The sequence below is a fragment of the Salminus brasiliensis genome, chromosome 7, assembly GCF_030463535.1.
Source record: "Salminus brasiliensis chromosome 7, fSalBra1.hap2, whole genome shotgun sequence".
Lineage (NCBI taxonomy): Eukaryota > Metazoa > Chordata > Actinopteri > Characiformes > Bryconidae > Salminus > Salminus brasiliensis.
Window position 1 is genome coordinate 28,086,605 of NC_132884.1, and position 21,545 is coordinate 28,108,149.

The 21,545-nt window shown below is 40.2% G+C and overlaps 1 protein-coding gene across 1 annotated transcript in view; it reads right to left on the reverse strand.

Annotated features, from left to right (window-relative positions):
• The window catches only part of gabra5 (gamma-aminobutyric acid type A receptor subunit alpha5), a 54,733-nt gene extending 33,325 nt beyond the window's left edge, over positions 1 to 21,408 (reverse strand). The window contains exons 1-6 of the mRNA XM_072684401.1: positions 20,926 to 21,408; positions 19,838 to 19,922; positions 19,417 to 19,541; positions 15,066 to 15,133; positions 13,882 to 14,102; positions 2,100 to 2,182 (exon numbers count right to left, since the gene is read on the reverse strand). Of these exons, the coding sequence (XP_072540502.1) occupies positions 2,100 to 2,182; positions 13,882 to 14,102; positions 15,066 to 15,133; positions 19,417 to 19,541; positions 19,838 to 19,920 (580 nt within the window). The 5' untranslated portion in view covers positions 19,921 to 19,922; positions 20,926 to 21,408. The remainder of the gene's footprint in view (positions 1 to 2,099; positions 2,183 to 13,881; positions 14,103 to 15,065; positions 15,134 to 19,416; positions 19,542 to 19,837; positions 19,923 to 20,925) is intronic.
• Positions 21,409 to 21,545: the final 137 nt, after the last annotated feature.

Genomic DNA, 21,545 nt, shown 5'->3' on the forward strand with positions numbered 1-21,545 from the left:
TCAGTCAGGGACTGCCCTAAAGTGCAGCGAGAGACAAAAATTGAGATGGCAAAAGAGAGAGAGAAAGAGAGAGAGAGAGAGAGATAGTATGAGTCACAGAAGGGCAGAGAGAGAGGTGACTCCCTCAGTCCTCTCATTACTCTGCTGTCAAAACAGAAAAGAGTCAGAGAGAAATGATGCATCAGCATCCTTCCTTACCCCCATTTCTCTCTCCCTGCCTACAGTGCTGCTGCACTTTCTGTTCTTATACATGGGCTACTGGCCAAGCTGTGCTGGACTGGGTAATGTTCTCACACAGTAAGGATGGGGTTATTTTTAGAATGATTACACCTGTAGTTTGCTAAGGCAGATTAAATTCCTGCTTGAGCACCTATGTTCTGGTTTAGTTTGAACCAAGATATGTTTGGTGTGGAACAATGGAACACTGTAAAGGAAGCTTAGGCCTCACAAACCAGTACTGTGCACACCGTAAACCTCATCATCACACTTTAATGTTCACTTGAGGTGAGGTAGTCTCCAATACTCCGACAGTAAGGGTTAGGGTTTAGGTTAGGTTAGGTTAGGTTAGGGTCAGGTTAGGGTTAGGGTTGACTATCTCAATAAATAAATGAATAAATGAAAATGCTAAAAATAAAAATGGAGGTTTACAAGGTTTGATGAATCAGAAACGATATTCCTCAACTGACATATTACCTATATAGACATTAATAATACGTATTCAAACCAGCACCAGTCATCAAAAAAGTTGATGCTTGTCGGAAAAAGCCATCATGAATGTTTATGTAGTTTATGACCCCCAGGGATCTGCGGTATATAGCCATACAGGGTATCCTGTTTTTTTTCTGAGCCAGTATAAAGCCAGCTCAAATGAGCCAGCTCAAATAAATCTGTGAGAATCAATAGATGTTTTTTTCCCCAATAAAGAAAGGGGTCCCTAGCAGCAAAAGTTTGAAGACTGCTGAAAGGAATGCTTGTATCTATGAAACGTATGCACGCACAAACTGTATGGGCCAGATTCATACATATACAGTGGTAAACCATATCAATGCAACAAATAACTTGAATTCACAATAGAAAACAGTAGCAAGATGGAAAAAAGAGGAAAATAAAAGTTGAAAGTAAAAGCATCCAGATATCACGGCCAGTGCCAGCACCTCCCACAAACTATTTTAAGTGCCTTTATTATGCTGCTCTCTTGTTTGATTTTGCTGCTGTAAAAACTGACATGGGATAAATAAAGTGATCTATCTATCTATCTATCTATCTATCTATCTATCTATCAAACAACATTCAAAGTTGTTTTAGAAACTCAATGCTAAAATCTGTAAATGCACTGGTTACTCAACTAAGATAAATGTGTATAATTTGCTGATGAATTTCATCCACATCTCTTTACTGTCTATCTCATATAGTGATGTGTTTAATAAATCTGGCCTAAAATATGTACACTTTATGGACAAAAGTATTGAGGAACCTATGCATTCTTAGTTTCTTCTGAAACCAAGGGTATTACAATAGAGTTTATATTGCTTTTGTTGGAGTAACTGTCTCTACTTTCCAGGGAAGGCTTTCTACTAGATTTTTGGGGCATTGCTGTGAGGATTTGAGTGCATTCAGAATCAGTAGAGCTAGTGAGGTCAGGATATTGGATTATCACCACCCCTCCTCATCCCCAACTCCTTAACTCATCCTAATTGGTACTAGATGGAGCACCATCACAGTTGGAACACAGTTCCACTGCTCCACAGCTCAATGCTGGGGGGCCTGGCATTAGGCATGGTGGTCTATAGGCTCATGTCTACTGTCTCTACTAGTCCTTTTCCATTGGCAGTACTTCTCTGAGGGGACTAGCCAAGCTATGTGTCTATTTGCACATCTGTGTGCTCAATTGAATTGAAAAAAGTTGTCCACAAACTTTTGTCCACATTTCTTATGTAAAGGGTTCTCCTGGATGGTTGTAAAATGTGAAACAATAGTTCTATGCAGTGTTGTAATGCTGGCAGCTGTTTTGTGTAGCCTGGGTGGGGAAATATCAGAAATTGCTGTTTGCCGCAGTGTGAACAGCTTTGAACAGAAGGTAAAAGAATGAATTCACTCACAGCTTCCAAACTTGAGGGGACAGGCATGAGCGTCCATGGGGAAATCTTCCAGCTGCATTGGACATTCAGCAGATATGGTCAGTCTGTGGGAGAGGAGGGGAAGAGTCATTGTTATCAGTTTCTGAATCAGAACTAAAACAATTATGAATGAGCTTCATGATAACATCAATCATGATTCATTTTAAAAGTGCTATTAAGGTCCAGCTCAGGGATAGCCGGCAGCAATCCTCAGTCTGGAGCACAATTTTATACTGAATAAAGCATTAACTGCTGTTTTAAAGACGTCAGGGCATTCATTTTACTGCATGTTCTGAAGGTAAGAATGGTCTGTGCGGGTTAAAGCAAACCGCAGCCACCACCATGATAACGACAATGATGATGATCATCATTATCATGGTGGCCTCTCCGTAATCCATTCTCAGAATGAGGGGTAATCCCGCTCTGTAAATGAAACTGCTCTCTGGAAGGCTCTGTGTGTGTGTGTGTGTGTGTGTTTTCCGAAATGTATTTTTAGAACAAGGGTGCCACCATGCTACCAGAAGTGAGAACGCTGCCAAAGAGCCGTAGCAAATCACTGCTAAATTAGGCCCAGCTTATGACCACACACACACACACAGACACACACACACAGACACGCACACACACCCTATATTCCAGTTTCTCTGTTATCACTGTTTTCATTCCATTGTGTTTTGAAGCGTACAATCTGGTGCAGTATATACAAGAGTACTATCTGTCATGAACACACAGTGCCACCTACTGGATTACATTAAATACACATGCATATAACTAAATAAAGACAAAAATAAATAAGAAAAATAAATAAATTATATTTATTATATATATAATTACTTTTATAATAATAATAATATATATTAATATTATGCCTTTTAGCAAGAGCTTCCCTATTAAAACTAGTTAAACTGTGGCAAACTGTGATATTAACATGATCAATTTAACATCATAGAAGTTTAATACTTTGATAGGACACTGATAATGAGATCAAACAGAAAAGTAAAGTTAATTATTAATAAAAAATATATAAAAATGATTTATGAGACAACACATAGTAATTAAAATACAAATAGTAATTAAACCCTAAATAAGCAGAATAAAATTGGATTTCAGAAGAGACAGTGAATGAGCAAGTGTCCCAATACTTTTGTCCATATAGTGTTTGTCAGACTGCTTACTAAAACACTGAATTGAGTTTCACAGTTTAGATAAATAAAAACAACAAATGGTCTTGACTCTTTTTGTCATTTACACAGTGTGTCTGCTGAAGGCTGGTACCTGCAGATCTGAGGTCGTGTGTTGGGATATAAACAGACAGACAGTGAGGTGCGCAGGTGGTCAGTTATTTGGAGCTTTACAAGCAAGTTAAATAACATAATCTATGTAACCAGTGCAGTTCCTTCAATATAAGGCGACATACTCTCTCCTTTGTTGTCAGTTAGGATTAAGTTAGGATAAGTTGTGTAGGAGGTATTGTTTTCTTAGAAAGTACAAAAAAGCAATCAGTTCTGCTGGTAACAAGTCATGTACAAGTTTATCTGAATCCTCTGGGATGGGAAAGGCCTTACTTTAGCAATTCTTCTCAAATGATAAAATGTACTTTAGGGACTGTGTTTACATGTGGGATAAAACAGAGCTCAGAAGCTAAAATTACACCCAGATTTGGTATATGAAGCACATGGGCATACTTCCTCACAAAGCAGCTTTCTCTGAAATTTGCTTCCATGAATCAGTATTCCAGTATCAGTATTTTTTTCTCGTTTCTAAGAAGAAATGGAAATGTATAATAGTGTATCATCAGCAGAGATCTAAAAATGGTTTCCCTGGTGACAGGCAGAAAAGTTACAAATAGAAACCTTTTAACGACTGTTTTGTAATTAATATAACAAACATGTAGAGTGTCATAAAAATAAATATTGTAAAGTAGGTTAGGTCTAGTTTTAGCTTCAAATGTATTTTTAGTGGTGATAATCTACTGTAATCTAAGACTAAAGCTTATCCGTGCCCAGAAAAGCAGCCCTTTAAGTTGAGTTATTACATGACATGCTTAAGAGGACACAGGCAGTCTTTTCTGCTATGATACAGGTTTGAATAACAGCAGAGTCGTGCACTGTCTGTGAGAATAGATTCAGTAAGAAAAGGATGTAGAGAGAATGTGTAGCATGGGTGCCATATTGACCACACATATGGATGCCCACCAGGGTCCCACCAGGTTCAGTGATAAGACCAGGATAGGTTTAACATGGGCTCTATCTGGGTTGTACACTGTACATGGGGCCAAGATGTGACCCATGTGAGATTAGGGTGGGCTATAATGAAGGTGCCCATTTGAAGAGCCCATCTAGGTCCCAGTAACAACTCATGTTACAAACCCACTCAGAGCCCATGACCACCTGGAACCCGCCTAGCCCACATTCCACTCATGTTGCCTGGGAACTTAGTCCTCTGAGAGCAATTCAACTAAAATGTATTAAAATATCTTAAGTTCACATTAAAACAATTGACTATTTAAGGTACATAACATCAAACATTTCATTATATATTAATGTATAAATACATATATCATTTATCATATATATATATATATATATATATATATATATATATATATAGCACAACATGACTAAAATCATTGATTAATTAATGTATTAATTAATTAATTTAATGAATTAATTAATTAATTAAAACAAAAGGAAGAATTACCATTTTTTCTTTATTAATTAATGAATATAACAAAGGCTACAGCTATCTGTAGTTTATATGTTGAGCTCATTTTCACAACTTTATATGTTATATACACAGCTTTATTTATTTCAGATTTATATAACTACAGGGCCACCATGTAGTTGACAATAAATACACATTTAGAAATAAGTGAAAAACTGTAAGAAACTTCTCAATCATTAAATTCCATTTGCATAAATGACCTGTAAAAGTGTTAAATGGGATGAACATACATGCACCAAATCCAAAATACCTCAAGTAGTAAAGGGGTTTGGATCTAAGGTATAAAAGCTGTTCATACTAAAACACATGCATCCGTTTCTTATATCTTATATCTTCACTCTTCAGCACCTGTGAGTCATACAGTGTGGGTGATTGAGGGCAGACTGCAGTAGCTCTGCAGTGGCTTCTTCTGCTGTCCTGTATCCCCCTCTAGTGGGCTCTATATTAAATGCTATCCTTTATTCTCATCACATGACCTGCTTTAGCACAGTGAGATAGTCTTATCCATTAAACGTCATTCATTCAGCATCCATTACTATCACTCAATGTTTCCTGGATCCTCCTTAAAGGTCCTATGAGTCCTTGTGTACGCCTATATCCTGTCATCATCAGCCTGCTGTAGAACGCCGAGGCTTTCTTCCGGCTTTTTTCCTGCAACCCCGTGAAGCAAGTATCATAATGGCACTTAGCGCATACCGATCACTCTGCTGAGATTTACTACGTCCTAATGGATGTCCCTTTAAACTGCTGTTCATTTAAGATCAATGTCTGCTGCTCGAGTAGGGCAGCAGCAAAGTCATTTACAAGACAGAGGCTGGAAGTCTAATAATGGCAAGGCAGCGTCAGCTATAGAAGGCTTGCCAGAGTGGGCTAATTTCATTCTCTCTTGTACAAAACAATGAAAAGAAGAGGTCCATAAGAAGGCCTAGAACTATGGGCACAGACTGTAAACATGTGAACAAAAAGGAAATGAAAAACTCTTTGTTGCTTTTTCAGCTTCATATTATACTGAAAATATGAAATCTAACTTTAAAGGTAGAATTTAAGGCTAAATTATTGAAAGAAAGAGGTTAATCAACAAAATCTCCAAAACTGAAATTAGACACCACCTCTATTCCACAGCTATCCTTAGTAAAGATGAACACATGACTTGAAAGCCTTGCCAGAATAAATCTTCTGCTGCTACCAAGTAACACATACAGTAGAAGCACCTGAAATATACGTCAGTAGAATTCTGATGGGAACTGGATTCTATAGTTAGAAGTAGGCCTGGGAAATAGGGCAATGCAATCAGATATCAGCAATGACGGACATGTGACCTAATGTTAGGAAAGAGAAGTACATGTAATATTGTATTCCATTTAATTGTTAAATCAGTAGATTCCTTACAGGGCATCAGTAATCTCTTGATTTCCACTGTCTCTAACAGGGGTTTCTAGAATATGATTCGCATGTAGCAGATAGCGATTAGGGCACAGTTTATGACAGAGCTCATGTATCTTATGCCTGCACTAATGAAGCAATGGAACACATATGAGAAGCTACATGTCCTAAACATTGTAGTGCACTGAAATGAAGGGGACTGTGTTAAGAAGTGTTGTAATTTTAACATGGTGAAATCAAAATGTATGTAAATATAAATACTTGCTATAAATGAAAGTCAGGAATGTGTATTTTACTTACGTCTTACATCTGAAATGTTAAACTGTGGAGCAGAGGGGCATATCAAGGAAAAATGTGTCTGATGGCACTGTACTGAGAAAAATGACATTTTCATTTTCTGTACAGTATAAGCGTCTCAGTGGTTGAGATGAGTTGTCAAATGATGAAAAGAAAACTATGAACAGACATCTACAGCTGAATACCAGACTTCAGTCGCCGTCTCTGCTCAGATAAGACGAAAGGGGAGCTTTCGTAAACAGCTACTGGAAGTGAAAAGGCAAGGTGATCAAGTCATGCTGAAACAAACAAAAAAAAAACATATCCCCAGTGTAAGGTCTGGTGGTGGATCTGTGATGCTGTGGAATTTTTCAATTCCAAAAGCCCATTGTGGTACTGAAGTACCACAAGAATGAAATCTGTCTGTTTCTGACAGGAGGGTTATGGGTCATGGTTGCATCTTCCAGCATGAACCAAAATAACCACTGACCAAAGAATAAAGCTAGTGCAGTAGACATCCCACTGTCTGACCTAAACACTATTGAAAAATAATGGGCAGCAGTGAAGAGAAGATGAAGAGCAAGCAGAAACAATGGACTGGGAAGGATCTGGAGAGATTTGTATGGAGAAATGATGTCTTTGTCCTACCTCATTTAGCCTTATAAGAAGAGTTACTGTTGTTATCTTGACAAAGGGATGGTACCCAAAGCAATACCCACAGTGATTGCCAATAATGCAGAGCTAAAAACTGTCTTGTTATTTGAGAAGTGTTTTATTTTTAACACCTTAGCATTCATAGTACTACTATTACTCCAATAACTCAAAAATAATGGACTTTTTGCAATTTTAGCAAATTTTGCAAGTCTTCTCTCTTGATAATGCAATATGTGCCTTCTGGATCTGGGCACCTATACATGCATTTTCTTTGCCTCATTTTGCCTCAGGAAGAGGTCAGAGTTTTACATTATCTAAAGTTTAAGTTCAAGCTTACTTCTTGTTCTTCTTTACTCAACAGTACCAATAATTCCAGAGGCCACTGTGAATGCTTTAAATGTATTCTAAAATCGTGAGGGGGTCTTAGGGAGTGCATGGAGATGAGGCAGATGAGTGGGCCTCACACTGAGACTCCTGAGGGAGTGTGTAATTATTGGAGGGGGATGCATTGAGAACTGCCTGCTAAGTGTATAATTTACAGCACTAGGCCGTCCCCTCTGAAGGTCAAATGATCGGTTGCCGTATTGGAAGAGTGAATGACCTGTACATAAAAGCAGAGCCAAAAAATCACACACCCTGGTGTAAGGAGCACTTAGCTTTCCCTGCAGAGGAGGAGGGGATCTGGAGGAAAGTAATAAGATCTGATCAGTGAGTCCTTCAAATGTAACCTCCGGTTCAACAGAGCACCACACACTGACCTCATGTGCTAATCATGATTTACTTTGACCACTACGTATAGAAGGATTCCCAATGAAACACTACACTGCAATATAACTGAAATGTAAATAATGTGCTTTTTCACAGGTAAAAATGAGATTCATTTATTCTTATTATAATTAATGTTACCACAGTTGCTGGTGGTGTTATGGCAAAAATCGTGAAAAACAATATCTACAGTAAAGAACTTTAATAAACATGGTGATCTTAACCACGAAAAAGAAAATATATGGTGGCCATATTTTTGTTTTAAAAAATATGGGACACTGAGGACACTGTAGTCTGTAGTTAGGATGTCATGTCTTTAAGGGTTTCAAGTAGGCCTAAGTTGTAGGATGTACATTAATACATAAAATGTAGTAATTTAGCAAGACCAGCTTTTTAGGTTGGTTTTCTTTGGTTTATCTACAAATACATCCGTTTAGATGAAGGGAAGAGCTCCTTACAGCCTTATGATACTGCTGCTTTGTAAAGCAGGCCTGCATGATATGAATATAAAAGCATACTATAGTCATAATGCATTATGATGTGAGATCAAAATTATTTATGTCTGTTGGACCATATGAATAGTAGTCAGCCCAAATTCTTAGTTGCATCTATGACTGGTCAGTACACAGCACACAGTGAAGGTACATTATGGTCAGAGGCTTATTCACATGAACTGAATACTGCAGTAATTAAGCTGCTATCCAGTGCTTTATAAGCACTATCCTCTTACATATTTGTTACATAATGGTTTCTTGAACACACTGACTGCTTGTCTAGTCCCTGTAAAGAAGTACTGACACCATGGCTAATACCAGGTGTGGGCTAAAGCGGTATAAAGAGCCCCAGTATTGAGGTGTGGAGCAGTGGAACTGTGTTCTCTGGAATGACGCTGCTCCGTCCAATACTTTTTTGGGTGAACTGGGGAGTTGGCATGGTAATCATCCAACATCTTGACCCCACTATCACTCTCTAAATGCAATCATATTCTCACAGCAATGCTACAAAGTCTAGTAGAACGCCTTTCCTGGACAGTAGAGATAGTTGCTCCAACTAAAGCAGGATAAACTCTTTTTTAAATCCCATTGATTCTGGCACTTGTCCCGATACTATTGCCCATGTAATGGACATATATATGGCTAATAATGATACATATGTCTAATAATACCACAAATTGCTAACGTGAATTAAAATAAGTAAATAAATAAATAGGCCATTTACAAAGCAGCTGTTCCACTAATTGGTGCAGCTTAATGAAAACACAGGCAATTAGTTGTTTCTGGTACATTTCTCCTTTATTCAGTCTCCTAACCTGCTTTTTAACTCTAATAAAAGCCTGTAGACTCTGTTCCACTTTTAGAATGTGGGTGGTGAAGTGTTCTGGCCTGTTTTTCTGTAGCAGTGGAGGTGCTCTGGTGCTCTGTACTCTCAAAGCAGTGCTGGCACACAGGGCCTGTGCATGCAATCTACCACATAGCTGCTCCTTCCCTCAAAACACTTTATGCATCTGTGCCTGAAAACCTTTTTTGTGCCAAGAGAGTGGAACGGACAGCACTTAATGGTCTGCACTGGAAATGTACTGAGTTTCCTCTATCAGATCCTAATGACCTGACGGTTGTGTTATGTTAGCCTGTTCCACTGTGTCCTATACACTGCATGAGAAACACAGCTGGTATTTTGTAAAGCAAAGCAACACCACACATCAGATGAATAAATTGTGTGTAAGTAGATTTTTCTGAAATGTTATACACTGTTTACTATTATTCTGCTTACTGTTATTCGAAAGCATTAACTGCAATAATGTAGTCTGTGTATCGATTTTTGGAGTAAAACAAATTATATTACGCAGATATAATCTGCCTCTGGTAGATAAGTGATGGAAAATGGTAGCAGTGAGAAAATTCCTTGTCTAAAGTTGTCGCATGATGTGTTTAATTTAATTTGCCTTAGATGACTTTGCACGTCCTGCAATGTGACTATTGAGCATGTGCACATTGCGATGCAGATGCTGAGACAATATATTGTGCAGCCCTACTTGAGACAAAAGTGTTAAATTCTGAGGTCAGGAGTTAAAATTTTGGATACTGTGCATGTAAATTCTCTACACATAACAAATAGAGGTTTTCAAAGCCTGTCACAAAAATCCTCAGTCATTTGTATATGGATGCACACAGAGCATAAGGCACTTCTCCTTCCTGCCACTTTACTCTGATAGGCTAAGAGCAGATGCCTATATTAGATCTTCGATAGTGGTTTCCACAAATGATGATACACAAGAGAGCATCAGAGAAGGCCTAAGTGTGTAGTTTTGATACATACATACATGTTTCCTGAATTTGCTGCACCCTTATTAAATTTATTGTTTAATATTATATTAAATAGCAGAATATTGTATGCTAGCGCACAACCTTTGTAACTCCTTAACTTAGATATTAGCTTTACTGTAATCATATTAGTTTTTTGATATTAACTTATCAATGTTAACATGGCAATCATATAGTAATGTTTATAGTTTAGTAATGTATTTGATAGACAATATGATTTATACTCATAATCTATTGCCCTTGAAATAGATGTGTTTTAGCACTTTGCTTGTGCTTGTGTTAAAAAATAGTTTAAAAGCCATACTAAATAAAATGTGATCTGAAAATGTGATTTTGGTTTTAGTAACATTAACATAACACTGCGTGGCGTTCACTTTGCAGTAACGTTAAGAGACGAAAACACTACAAATAGTTGAATTTGTCTGACTTTAAAAGCATAGAGCATCAGTACTCTCATTAATGCCAACATATTCAAAGCACTAAATACACTATATATCCAAATGTTTTTGGACACCCATTCTAATAAAAGCATTCAGCTACTTCAAGAAGTGTGTTAATGCATATATACACACACACAGCTTGTCTAGTTCCTGCAGAAAAGTATCGCCAATAAAACAGGACACTCTGGACCAGATCAAAATGACCCTAAAGGCACCATGCCTGGTGTGGGCTAGTGGGGTATAAGCCCCCCTAGCATTGAGCTGTGGAGCAGTGGAACTGTGTCCTCTGGAATGATGGTGCTCTATCCGCTACTTTTGGAAAAATTTGGTTAGAGTTGGAGATGAGGTGGGGTGGTGATCATCCAACATACTGACCTCACTAAATGCAATCAAATTCTTAGAGCAATGCTCCACCAAAATCTAGTAAAAAGAAAAAGACAGTAGAGACAGTTGCTCCAACAAAAAAAGGATGAACTATTTTTAATATCCTTGATTTCAGAAGAAACTATGAATGAGTAGGTGTCCCAATACTTTTGTGCTTTTATATATGATCTGATGAGGATATATTTAAAGGAGGTTTCTCAATATCACCCAGTGCCAACTCTAAATAACCTCTAAGTGGTTTAAGTGAATCAAATAGAAACACCCCTTTATCTCCTGACTATGCTTTGGCATACCAATACCCTTCACTGCTATCAGTGAGACAGGTTCTGCTAGAAAATGAAAATGGGCTTAGTGTTGATGCTTGCCTTGTACAACTGTTCCTGTAATCCTGCGTGAATACACCAGTGAACAGTGCGGAACTTGAGCAGAAGAATGTTGCTGATGGTTGCAAGAGTGTGTGTGTAACAGAAAAAAGGGGAAAAAAGTTTCTGGATGTGTGTCTGTGTCTATATTTCTATGTGTGTGTGCGGGTGCCCTCATAGTGCGGTTAATGGAGCAGACAGCCCGTGGAGAAAAGCTTGACAACAAGGGCATAAAACATACACTCTCACACACTCTCCTCGTATCTCTGCCTCTATTTCTCTCTCCAGCCCTTGCTTCCTTCTTTTTTTGCAGCTCTCTCTCTCTCTCTCTCTCTCTCTCTCTCTCTCTCTGTTTCTCTGCGAGTGCCATAAATAGCAGAGCCAGATCATAAAGAAGAAAGAAAGAAAAATAAAAAAGAGCAAAAACCAAAAATAACAAAGGACTGTAAAAGCATATTCTTCTCTTTAAGGTCATGTGGACCATATGTTAAACACTGAGACTGATAAGAGGTTTGTGTCATGCCCCCGCAAGTCTGCCTGCTGGTGTATCACACGCACACATGCATATGCATCATTAGCCCTATAAAGCGCTAGGCCATTTTCACAATTAGCCTACATTTGTGCAATGCAATTCAAACTCAGGAAAAACAAAAGCTCCTCATTCTAGTTCCTTGCATCGGTTTCAGTAACAACGGCAGACAGTATAAGATCCAGTAATAGTGTTGAAAGCACAGAATGTTCTAATCTAGTTCAATTTGTCATCGTCTGCATATCTGTCAGTTTGGGACACGGCCTAGATCAGATCAAACTTGCAGAGGCCTGGTTTTGAAGCCTTTTGTACGTCCTAGGCTTTCCCCATAGGGACGGTACAGAGGTGTGCCGAGGAGCCAAAAGTGTATGCGCTAAACGCATCTATCACATGATGCTCTGGACTGTCTGATGAGGTGAGGGAGTGAGCCTGTGCCAACTATTACAGCTAAGGGACTAAGCAGTCTGTGTATAGCCTGGGTATAAAAGGTCTCCTGTTTTAATCTGGTAAAGAACAACAACAAGTCCTGGTGCGAACAAGGCATCCCAACAAATTCAGTCTGGCTCACTGCAACACTTCAGCAAAGCTTCAGTTTTGCACTAGAGCTGCAAAACCAATGTAGCTATGAAGTAAAGGCAAGTGTAACCATCAATTAGCACTGTGCTAACTGCATGTCTAAACTATCATACACTGGCCTCATGCTGTGTTGAGCAGTTAAGCAAACTGAAGCACACTTGCTTACACTGTATGACATATGATCATCTATTATATTGGCAGCTGTGGTAGCATGTCATGCAGCGACAAAAAAACAAACAAACAGATAGTGGCATAACTGTCCTGTCATCAGGAAATACCCAGCCAGCATGCTCATGTGGGTACATATGCTGTTACTGGAACCCAGTTGGGCTTCTGAAATGGACCCTATTGTTACAGCTCACCCCAATCTTACATGAGTCCCATCTAGGATCCTTGAGGAGTGTACATCCCAGATGGGGCCCATGTTTATCCCCTCCCGGTCCCTCCTAGTGGGACCCTGGTGGGCATCTATTTATGGGACCAACATGGAATCCATGGACAAAACTTTGTTTCTCAGCTGGGCCATACAGGCCCCACATGGGCATGTTAGCTAGGTATTGATCCATGGTGATGCCACAGCCACAGCTGGGAATCAAATAAAGCCTAACTGGCCTCTCTAGTCTCCCCCACCCCCCACCCCCCCAATAAAAGCTTTAAACGTTGGCTTTAAATGTTGGCAAAGAAAGTGCCTTACTTTAAAATAATTTAATTGAATTTAGTCTAATTAGGTCTATCATTAACATGAAAGTTAAGTTTATAAATGTAATAATTACCATAAGTAAAATGTTAGTTAAATAAAGTATTAGGAACATTCTAAAGCTCAAAATTAATTTCCCCATTATATTTCTCCTATCAGTTCTAAAATAAGTAAAGCTACATAAAACACGGTAGTAAAGCAGAATTCTATCCTTTAAAGTGTGGTATTGGTGTTACTCTGTGATATTGAGCTGTGGTTTAACTGTATTCATAAATAAAGAAGATCATATTGGCAATGCTATTCAATTCCATCCAATCTGTAGGTAACATTCTGTTGCATGCTCTCTTCTGATGCAGTGTATGTCACCTGCTGGGTGTTTCAGGTTGTTTTGAGAGAACAAAACACATACATTTAAATAAGCTGTGAATTTTCTGATTATCTACTACATATGAATCTCTCTGGTGTCATTTTAATAGAATGTATTTTAGAAGATTTTTTCTAAGAAGTTTTCTAGGGCACTCCTTTAGCCCAGACTACTAGTGCTGAGGAACTTTTTCTGCTTAAAATCATCCATTACATGGCTACATATTCTTGCAAGATAGCATGACACTTTATAAATACCGCCCACCTTTTCAAGCCTCCCATAGCCTCACCTCATAGTGTAGAGCAGCGTGCCATCATCTTGCAGCCTCAGCAGTTTGTTGGGCGTGGTCATGTTGTGGGCGATGGATTTCTTGCCGTTTAAGAAGAAGGTGTCGGGGGTCCAGATGTTGCTGGCCAGCAGGTTATTTAGAGGCAGCATGCCCATTGGCCCCTTGAAGCGCAAGCGCTCATCCTTCCAACTTTGGCGGAAAAACACATCGATTGTGTACTCCTAAGAAAGAAAGCGGACGTTAGCACGAGGGCATTTAGAGCACGAAGGCATTTAGAGCACAAAGGCATTTAGAGCACGAGGGCATTTAGAGCACGAGGGCATTCAGAGCACAAGGGCATTTAGAGCACGTCCTTTAGGGAGGGCCAGATTATGTGACCCAGCTGAGCTTCTGAATATGGAAATATGGAGCAATATTATCACCATCCATCAGCTAATTTAGCAGCTGACCTAGCATAATTCAATGAGAAACAAACACAAACAACAATAATGGAGAGATGAGGGTTGTGTGGCAAAAGGTGCTTTGGGGGGGAGTGTGATGATGAAGGGCTTGGCTGCCTAGACCAGCTAGTTATGGAAGCAAATGGATATTTTCCATGATTGAAGGAAGCTGAAAGGTGGGCAATGTGACAATATTTTATAATTATCTGTTTTTTACTCATACCCCCTCCCCCATTTAGATCACCAATTACCCAACCATTCATATTCTCCCCCTATCACATGCAATGCTCCCAACACTGGGAGGGTGAAGACCGACAGCGATGTGAAAGAAAATGCCATCTACCCACATTGGAGAAAGCAAGGCCAATTGTGCTCTCTTGGGGCCCCTGCCTTATTAGCCAATGACTAGCAACAAGCCCAGGATTAAAACTAGCGATTTACTTGTCAATATGAGCAGTCATTCGCTAGTTCTAATCCTGGTCATAGTGACAGCGCCTTATTTTGTTGGACCACTCAGGGCAATGTGAATATATGCTTTTGTGAGCATATCATAGATATTGTCAGTATGTAAGGAACACTGACCCACTGTATGTTTTTTATATGAGGCCATCGTTCTTATCTTATCAAAACCTAATTATTAATAATAGTGGCACATAGTGTGTATCATGAAAACACATTCCCAAGTATTGTGATACATGAGAGTTCTGCCATATCAGCCACTCCTAAACTGAAGGTTCAACTTACCATCTCTGTGTCCGACACAGGGCCAAAGCTGGTGACAAAGATGTTGGTCTTAATCTCGGTCACCTTTTCTGTGAGGTCATACAGAAACAATGAGTTCACTTCAGGAATAACCTTAACACACACAGCCAAATCCCCAGTGTTGAATTAGCATGTCCAGCACTTCTTTTAGTACAACTGGACACAAATAAATATTGTAGGGGAGAACTAAAGTAGAGGTATACACAGATAATCTAATATTCAGTTTGCCGAATATTCATTACTCTGCATCACTGGAAGGCAAGCAGAAACACAGCACTGAAAAGCACTGAGAAGCTTAAGTCTTAGATGGATTTTGACCGATGAAATAATAAAGTGTTTTCTCTACATTCAGTATTGCAGTTCATTATTTCTCTTTTGGACTTTTGTCAAAGACAAAACCTGTGTTTCCAACATTCCAAAGAAAACATGTAGACCCATCTGCAGTAGAAAAACACGGCATGTCCAAGAAGTCCCAGACACCTTTAATCAGTTAATTCAGCTTCTTTTAAGGTGCACCCACTGCTGACACAGGTGTTTATTTGTGCACACACAGCTCCTGTACAATTTCTGTAGAAAAGCAATGCCAATAGAACAGCCTGCTCTGGAGCAGCTGCACATGAGCTTAACTGCACCATGTCCAATACTCGGCATTGGCTAGAGGGTTGTAAAGTCCCCCTGGCATTGGGCTGCTGAGCAGTGGAACTGTGTTCTCTGGAGTGATGGATCTCCAGCCAATACCTCTGGGATGAGATGGAGTGGCATTTGGGATCTAGAATGATTCATCCACCATCACCAGCGAAATCAGAATTCTCACAGAAATGTCTGATGCGAACATCAGCAACATCTAGCTAGCCTTCACGGAAGAGAAGACTGGGTTCTATTCAGTGCTGAAAAAAGTTATTTGACTCATTTTAACAACAACAGAAGAACCCTAGAAGTGTGCTGCTATAGTAAATCATTTTACAAGGTTCTGTAAGGAATCATATATTATATCATAAATCAAAATCATTTAACCATTTAAACATTGAAATTGTTCTTTTAGATATCATGATTTTTCAAAATAAAGGTGCCACAAATGGTTATTTGAATGAAATCAACTATGAAACATCATCATAGGGGTTCTATGTAGAATAGTTTGGAAAAGTTGACTGTCCAATTTTGTGCTTGGTAAAATAAAATAAAAAAGTAACAGAATAAAAGTAAAACTTTTGTCTTGTATGTTGTTATTTTGAAGATTTGTCAAGATTTATTTAAAAGCTCACAGCTGTACATAGATTGCCTAATGGTTGACTTTGACCCCCTCATTAGAGTGTATTTTTGGATCTACAGGTGCCAAAACTGAGTATTTATACCATAGGAATGCCTCTGGGGGGGACAAAATACAGGTTCCCTACATTTCATTTACAATAATGTGCTCTAGATCTAATCATCCATCATCAGTAGTACCTGACCACACTACTTCTCTCCATTCTTACAGAAACGTCTGGTGCAAAAAGCAACATCTAACCTTTACAAAAGAATAGAAAAAAAGGTGGAACAAACTGACTATTTATTCCTTCTGTGTCTACAAACTTTTGGACAGTACAGTGAGCTTTGATTCCAAACTAAGTCTTGCTTTCCTATGTTGGTGGTCCACCAAAAACCTGCTCATTAACATTCACAATAACTCATAATTCACAATCAGTCAGAATGCACAGCCATACAATTCAGTGATTAGTATTGAGTCACTGTCCCTTCCTTCTTTCCAGAGAAGGCTTTCTACCAGATTTTGAAGCATTGCAGTGAGGATCTGATTGCATTCAACAACAAGAATGTTAGTGAGGTCATGATGTTGGATGATTACCACCCCACTTCATCCCCAACTCCCCAATGGTATTGGAGAGTACCATCACTCCAGAGAACACAGTTCAATGCTCAATGCATTAGGCATGCTGCTAACAGGTTCATGATTATCTGCTCCAGAGAGTTCCATTCTATCTGCCTATTCTCTGCAGAGATTAGAGAATATGTGGGTGTGCATTTGCACATCTGTGTCAGCAATGGGTGCAGCTTAAAGTACTGAATGTATTAATTAGAAGGAGTGTATATGGTCATATAGTGTACATAAGGAAGAGTATCTCCATATCAAACAGCATATGCCGCACAAAAAAAACACACCTGCTGAGTGGTGCAATATTGACCCCCTCATTGCACACCGAAAGAGAAATAAAATATTGATAAACAGGCTCAATATTGTAGCTCACAGCTTCACCAAATCTGAAAACATTATGCGAGAAATGTTGGAGAAATTTGCTGAAAATTTCAAATATAACAAAGCACCCCTGTGGTAGCTTATAAAGAATGAATAAACTTGAACATAGGTGAAAAGCGCCGAATGCGGACACCTCATAGGCACAGCATCTCTGAATCGACATCTCTGAAAGCGGAAAATTCCTCTGCTCCAATTACAGCTCGCGTTCGAATCATGTCCAATGCCATCTTTTGTCTACAAACGTCACGCAGCAGCCGCTGGAGATGTGTGTCCTGCTCTCCTGTGCTGCTGCATGAATAGAGCAGGCCAGGGTCTTTCTCTCCCCTCTCTCTCTCTCTCTCTCTCTCTCACTCGCTCCATCTCTTTCTCTTCCATAGTTCAGTCCTCAGAGAACAATGAACCTTCCCCCTCTGAAAAGAGCGATAGCTTTTTCAAGGTCAGCATCCACACTTTCAGCTGCTCTTTCTCTCTCTCTCTCTCTCTCTCTCTCTCTCTCTCTCTCTCTCTTTCACACACACACACACACACACACACACATAATCTACCTCTCTTGCTCAGGAACACTTTGATTCAAAGTGTGCTCGCAGAAAAAAAGCGCTTGAATTGCACACAGGACCTCGACGTTCCATTGATCACTTTCGTTGCATGAAAACGAAAAATCTCATCAGCTGGGATGAATAGAGAGTCCTCCCTCCCTTAGCCATGCAATAAGAATGCTTCATGGTCATGTCGCTCCAGAATTCAGAAAGCTGTTTATAAAGTCCTGACTTGCTGCCTTATTGGCAATGCTCATATCATCCGTACAGATAGAGGAGTAGGATACATGCAGTACAGCGCTAGTTCTAGAGGAACGCTACCCTGCCACTTGATGAGATGCCTTGAATGTCTTGCAATTAGGAAATGTGTTAACTCTCAATGTTCAATGTTCTATGTAGTGCTTTATTGTGTACTACTAACTAATAAAGAGTTGCTAATGACAGAAGGTTAATAGAACAACAGAGGGTTCTTCTCTTAACAACAGAAGAACCCTCCGGAACGTAATGAAAATTTTCACAGAAACGTCTGGTGCAAACAGCAACATCTAGCCTTCAAAACAGAGGAGACAGAGGAGAGGGTTCTATATCACACTGGAAAATAGACACTTAACAACAGAAGAACCCTTTGTGGTGCTATGGAGAATCATTTTTAAAAGGTTCTGTAAAGAACCATATCCATTAGGAAAACCATTTAACCATGAAAAGAACCATCTAAGCATTTAAACGTTCTTTTATTTGTCGTGGTTCTATATTGAATGTTTTTACTAAAGAACCCCACCCCTTCTTAAGGGTGTATCTTTGCATCTACACTAAAGGTACCACAAAGGTTTTTTAAATGATGTCATAGAAAAGGCACAATTTTGTACCATGATGCAAAAAGCATGACGAACCCTAGACAAAGGTGTTGGGACACCAGTTTATTTATTGTTTTAATATTTTAAAAATATATTATCCTGTTGCCCTGAGAAGGCTTTCTACTAGATTAGTCGGAGCATTGCACTGAGGATCTGAGGATTGCATTAGTGTTAGTGAGGTCAGGATGTTGGATGATCACCACCCGATACCATCGCCATCTCCACAACTCATCCTCAAAGTACTGGATAAAGCACCATCATTCCAGAGAATACTGTTCCACTGCTTCACAGTTCAATGCTGGGGGGGGGCAGCCTTCTAGCCCATGCCTGTCATTAGGTATGATGCCAATAGTTTCATGTTTATCTGCTCCAGAGAGTCCTATTCTATTGGCAGTATTTATCTTTAGGGACTAGACAAGACGTGTGTGTTTACATTTAGATCTGTGTCAGAAATGGGTGCAACGTAAAGTAGCTGAATGCATTCATTTGAAGGGGCGTCCACAAACATTTGGACCAATTAAAGATTTTTTTTACATTCACATTTTGTGGAGCTTTAAAACATTACTTAAAAATGGATGCAGGTATCTGCACCGACTCTTGTTTCTAGCAGGATCTTAGGTCTGAATGTAATGTATTCTAAATATAAAGGCGTAGGTAAAGGTGTAACAACAGAGAGGAGTTTGTGTCTTTACCTCCGAGCCCGGGCCGCAGCCTGTTGTCATAGCCGTCCAGCAGCCCGTCCAGGATGCGTGTGAAAACTGTGATGTTGTCATTCAGCTCAGCCTCATTAGGACTCCCTGTGGTGGTCTGGCAGAGGCTGGTTCGGAAACACACGCCATCGTACTGTTATGCACTTCAAACCTGACGCATGCCTGACAGCACTAATGAGCCCTTTCTATGAGATTTAATATCAGAGGGAAAAACTGCTATCTTCAGAAGTATGAGAGCTTGCTGGGTTTGATTCAGCACAACAGATCAAGAGGAAAACCTGCAGGACCCAGTGATGAATGCTGATGAAACACTGTTCCTTAGTGTGCTGAAAGAGAAATGATTGTGTCGGAGTGCACGGAGCGCATGGGTTGATGGTAGGTGCTCGGTGCTGTAGTGCTGTACCTGAGACGCCATGTGAAGCAGATGAAGACGGCTGCGACCCACACGCTTCTCATTGCAGCGCTGCAGTGTGCCTCATAGCCCATACCTGCAAAAGAGACCGGCACACAGAGCCCAGTGACTCACACACCGGCTGAGAACGAGCATCAAAAGAGGCATCAGAATCCACTGCAGACTAGAGCAGAGATAATCACACCACACCGCCACTCTCACTAAACTATACTAAGCGCACCGCCGGCAAAACTAAGGGACGGAGTAGAATAGACTACAGCAGGGAAGGGAGGTTCGAGGAGGCAAGTCCAAAACCCAGGTCCACGGTATAACATTAAAAATGTATTAAGAATAATACAAGACATAAGATTCCGGTAAATTAATAAATATCTGGACCAAACATCATAGTGTGTATATAAGTATAATTAATCATTCAGTTTTAGTAGAAATACACAAAAAAAAATACTATGAATAAATTATAAATAACAATTCAATTATGATAAATTAATAGTTAATTTAATAGTCTATGACAACAACAACAATAATGATATCATTAATAATAACAACACATTTTCTATGCATGTTAGCTGATGTTTGTTTACTGTTGCTGTTGTTGTTGTTGTTGTTGTTTTTGTTCAGTCACAATAAACAACGCCTCATCAATTCCTACTCACGCAGACGACCGTCTCAGGTCACGGACTGCTGTGGCTCAACCGCTGGCCAACTTACAACAGCAGCCCAGGACAGAAAAGTACTGGAGCTCAATGTACCCATCATACCCCAATGTGGCCATCAGTATTCCAGTCTGCGGGTCTGGACTAAAGAAACCCCGCCGCTGAGTCGATCCCACACCGAGACGATTTCATTAATAATCGTACAGTGATCGATCTGATCGAATTAAGCACCGTGGCTTCGTTAAGAGAATTAATGGAAGGTTCTGACGTTCGCACCCGCGTTTTATCGCTGCTCTGGGTTCCTCTGAGTCTCCCAGCGCCCTTCGCTGAGTTTGCAGCGGCGGCTGACGGAGACAACTGACCATTCATACAACAGCCATACGGAGAGCCCGCGTGAAGAGTACACGCCGAGCAGCGGTGCTTTACCTGCCGGTGCAGCTGACGCGTTCCTGAGACGTAGCGGATTCCTCCAGAAGTGGCCGCAGAGCCCGTAGTGTGGAGCCTCGGAGCTCCTCTACCGTCCTCCTCTCCTCTCTCCTTCCTTCCTTCCTTCCTTCCTACAGCACTCAGGACTGAGCAGCCGCTGCACACGAACCCCCTCTCGCCTTCCTCCCCATCACTCCTGCAACACAGTGCTGATACGAGCACACACAGCACAAAAGCAGCGCGCGTGGAGCAGCAGTATGTGTGTGTGTGTGTATGTGAGTGTGTATGGATGCCCTGCTGGTCGTCTGCCTTTGTCTTTGCTTTACACTGCATTCACCCCCTTTTGAACAGACCCCCACTTTTCCCTCCCTGTAATGTAACTGAATGCTGTTTTCCACTGGAGAATCCCATCAGGGTGTGTGTGTGTGTGTGTGGTTTTTTTTTTTGCGGAGTCGCAAGTTCCACCTCTGACCGCTAGGCGGCACGTGCCGGTTCCAGCCCTTACCGCTGGGCTCTCACTGAGACTGCACTGGTCCATACTGGGAATACTAGTGAAAGCACGTCGCTGCCGCCATAATTACCCTCCAGGGGGGGATATCGAAGGGAAGAAGGCCGTAAAG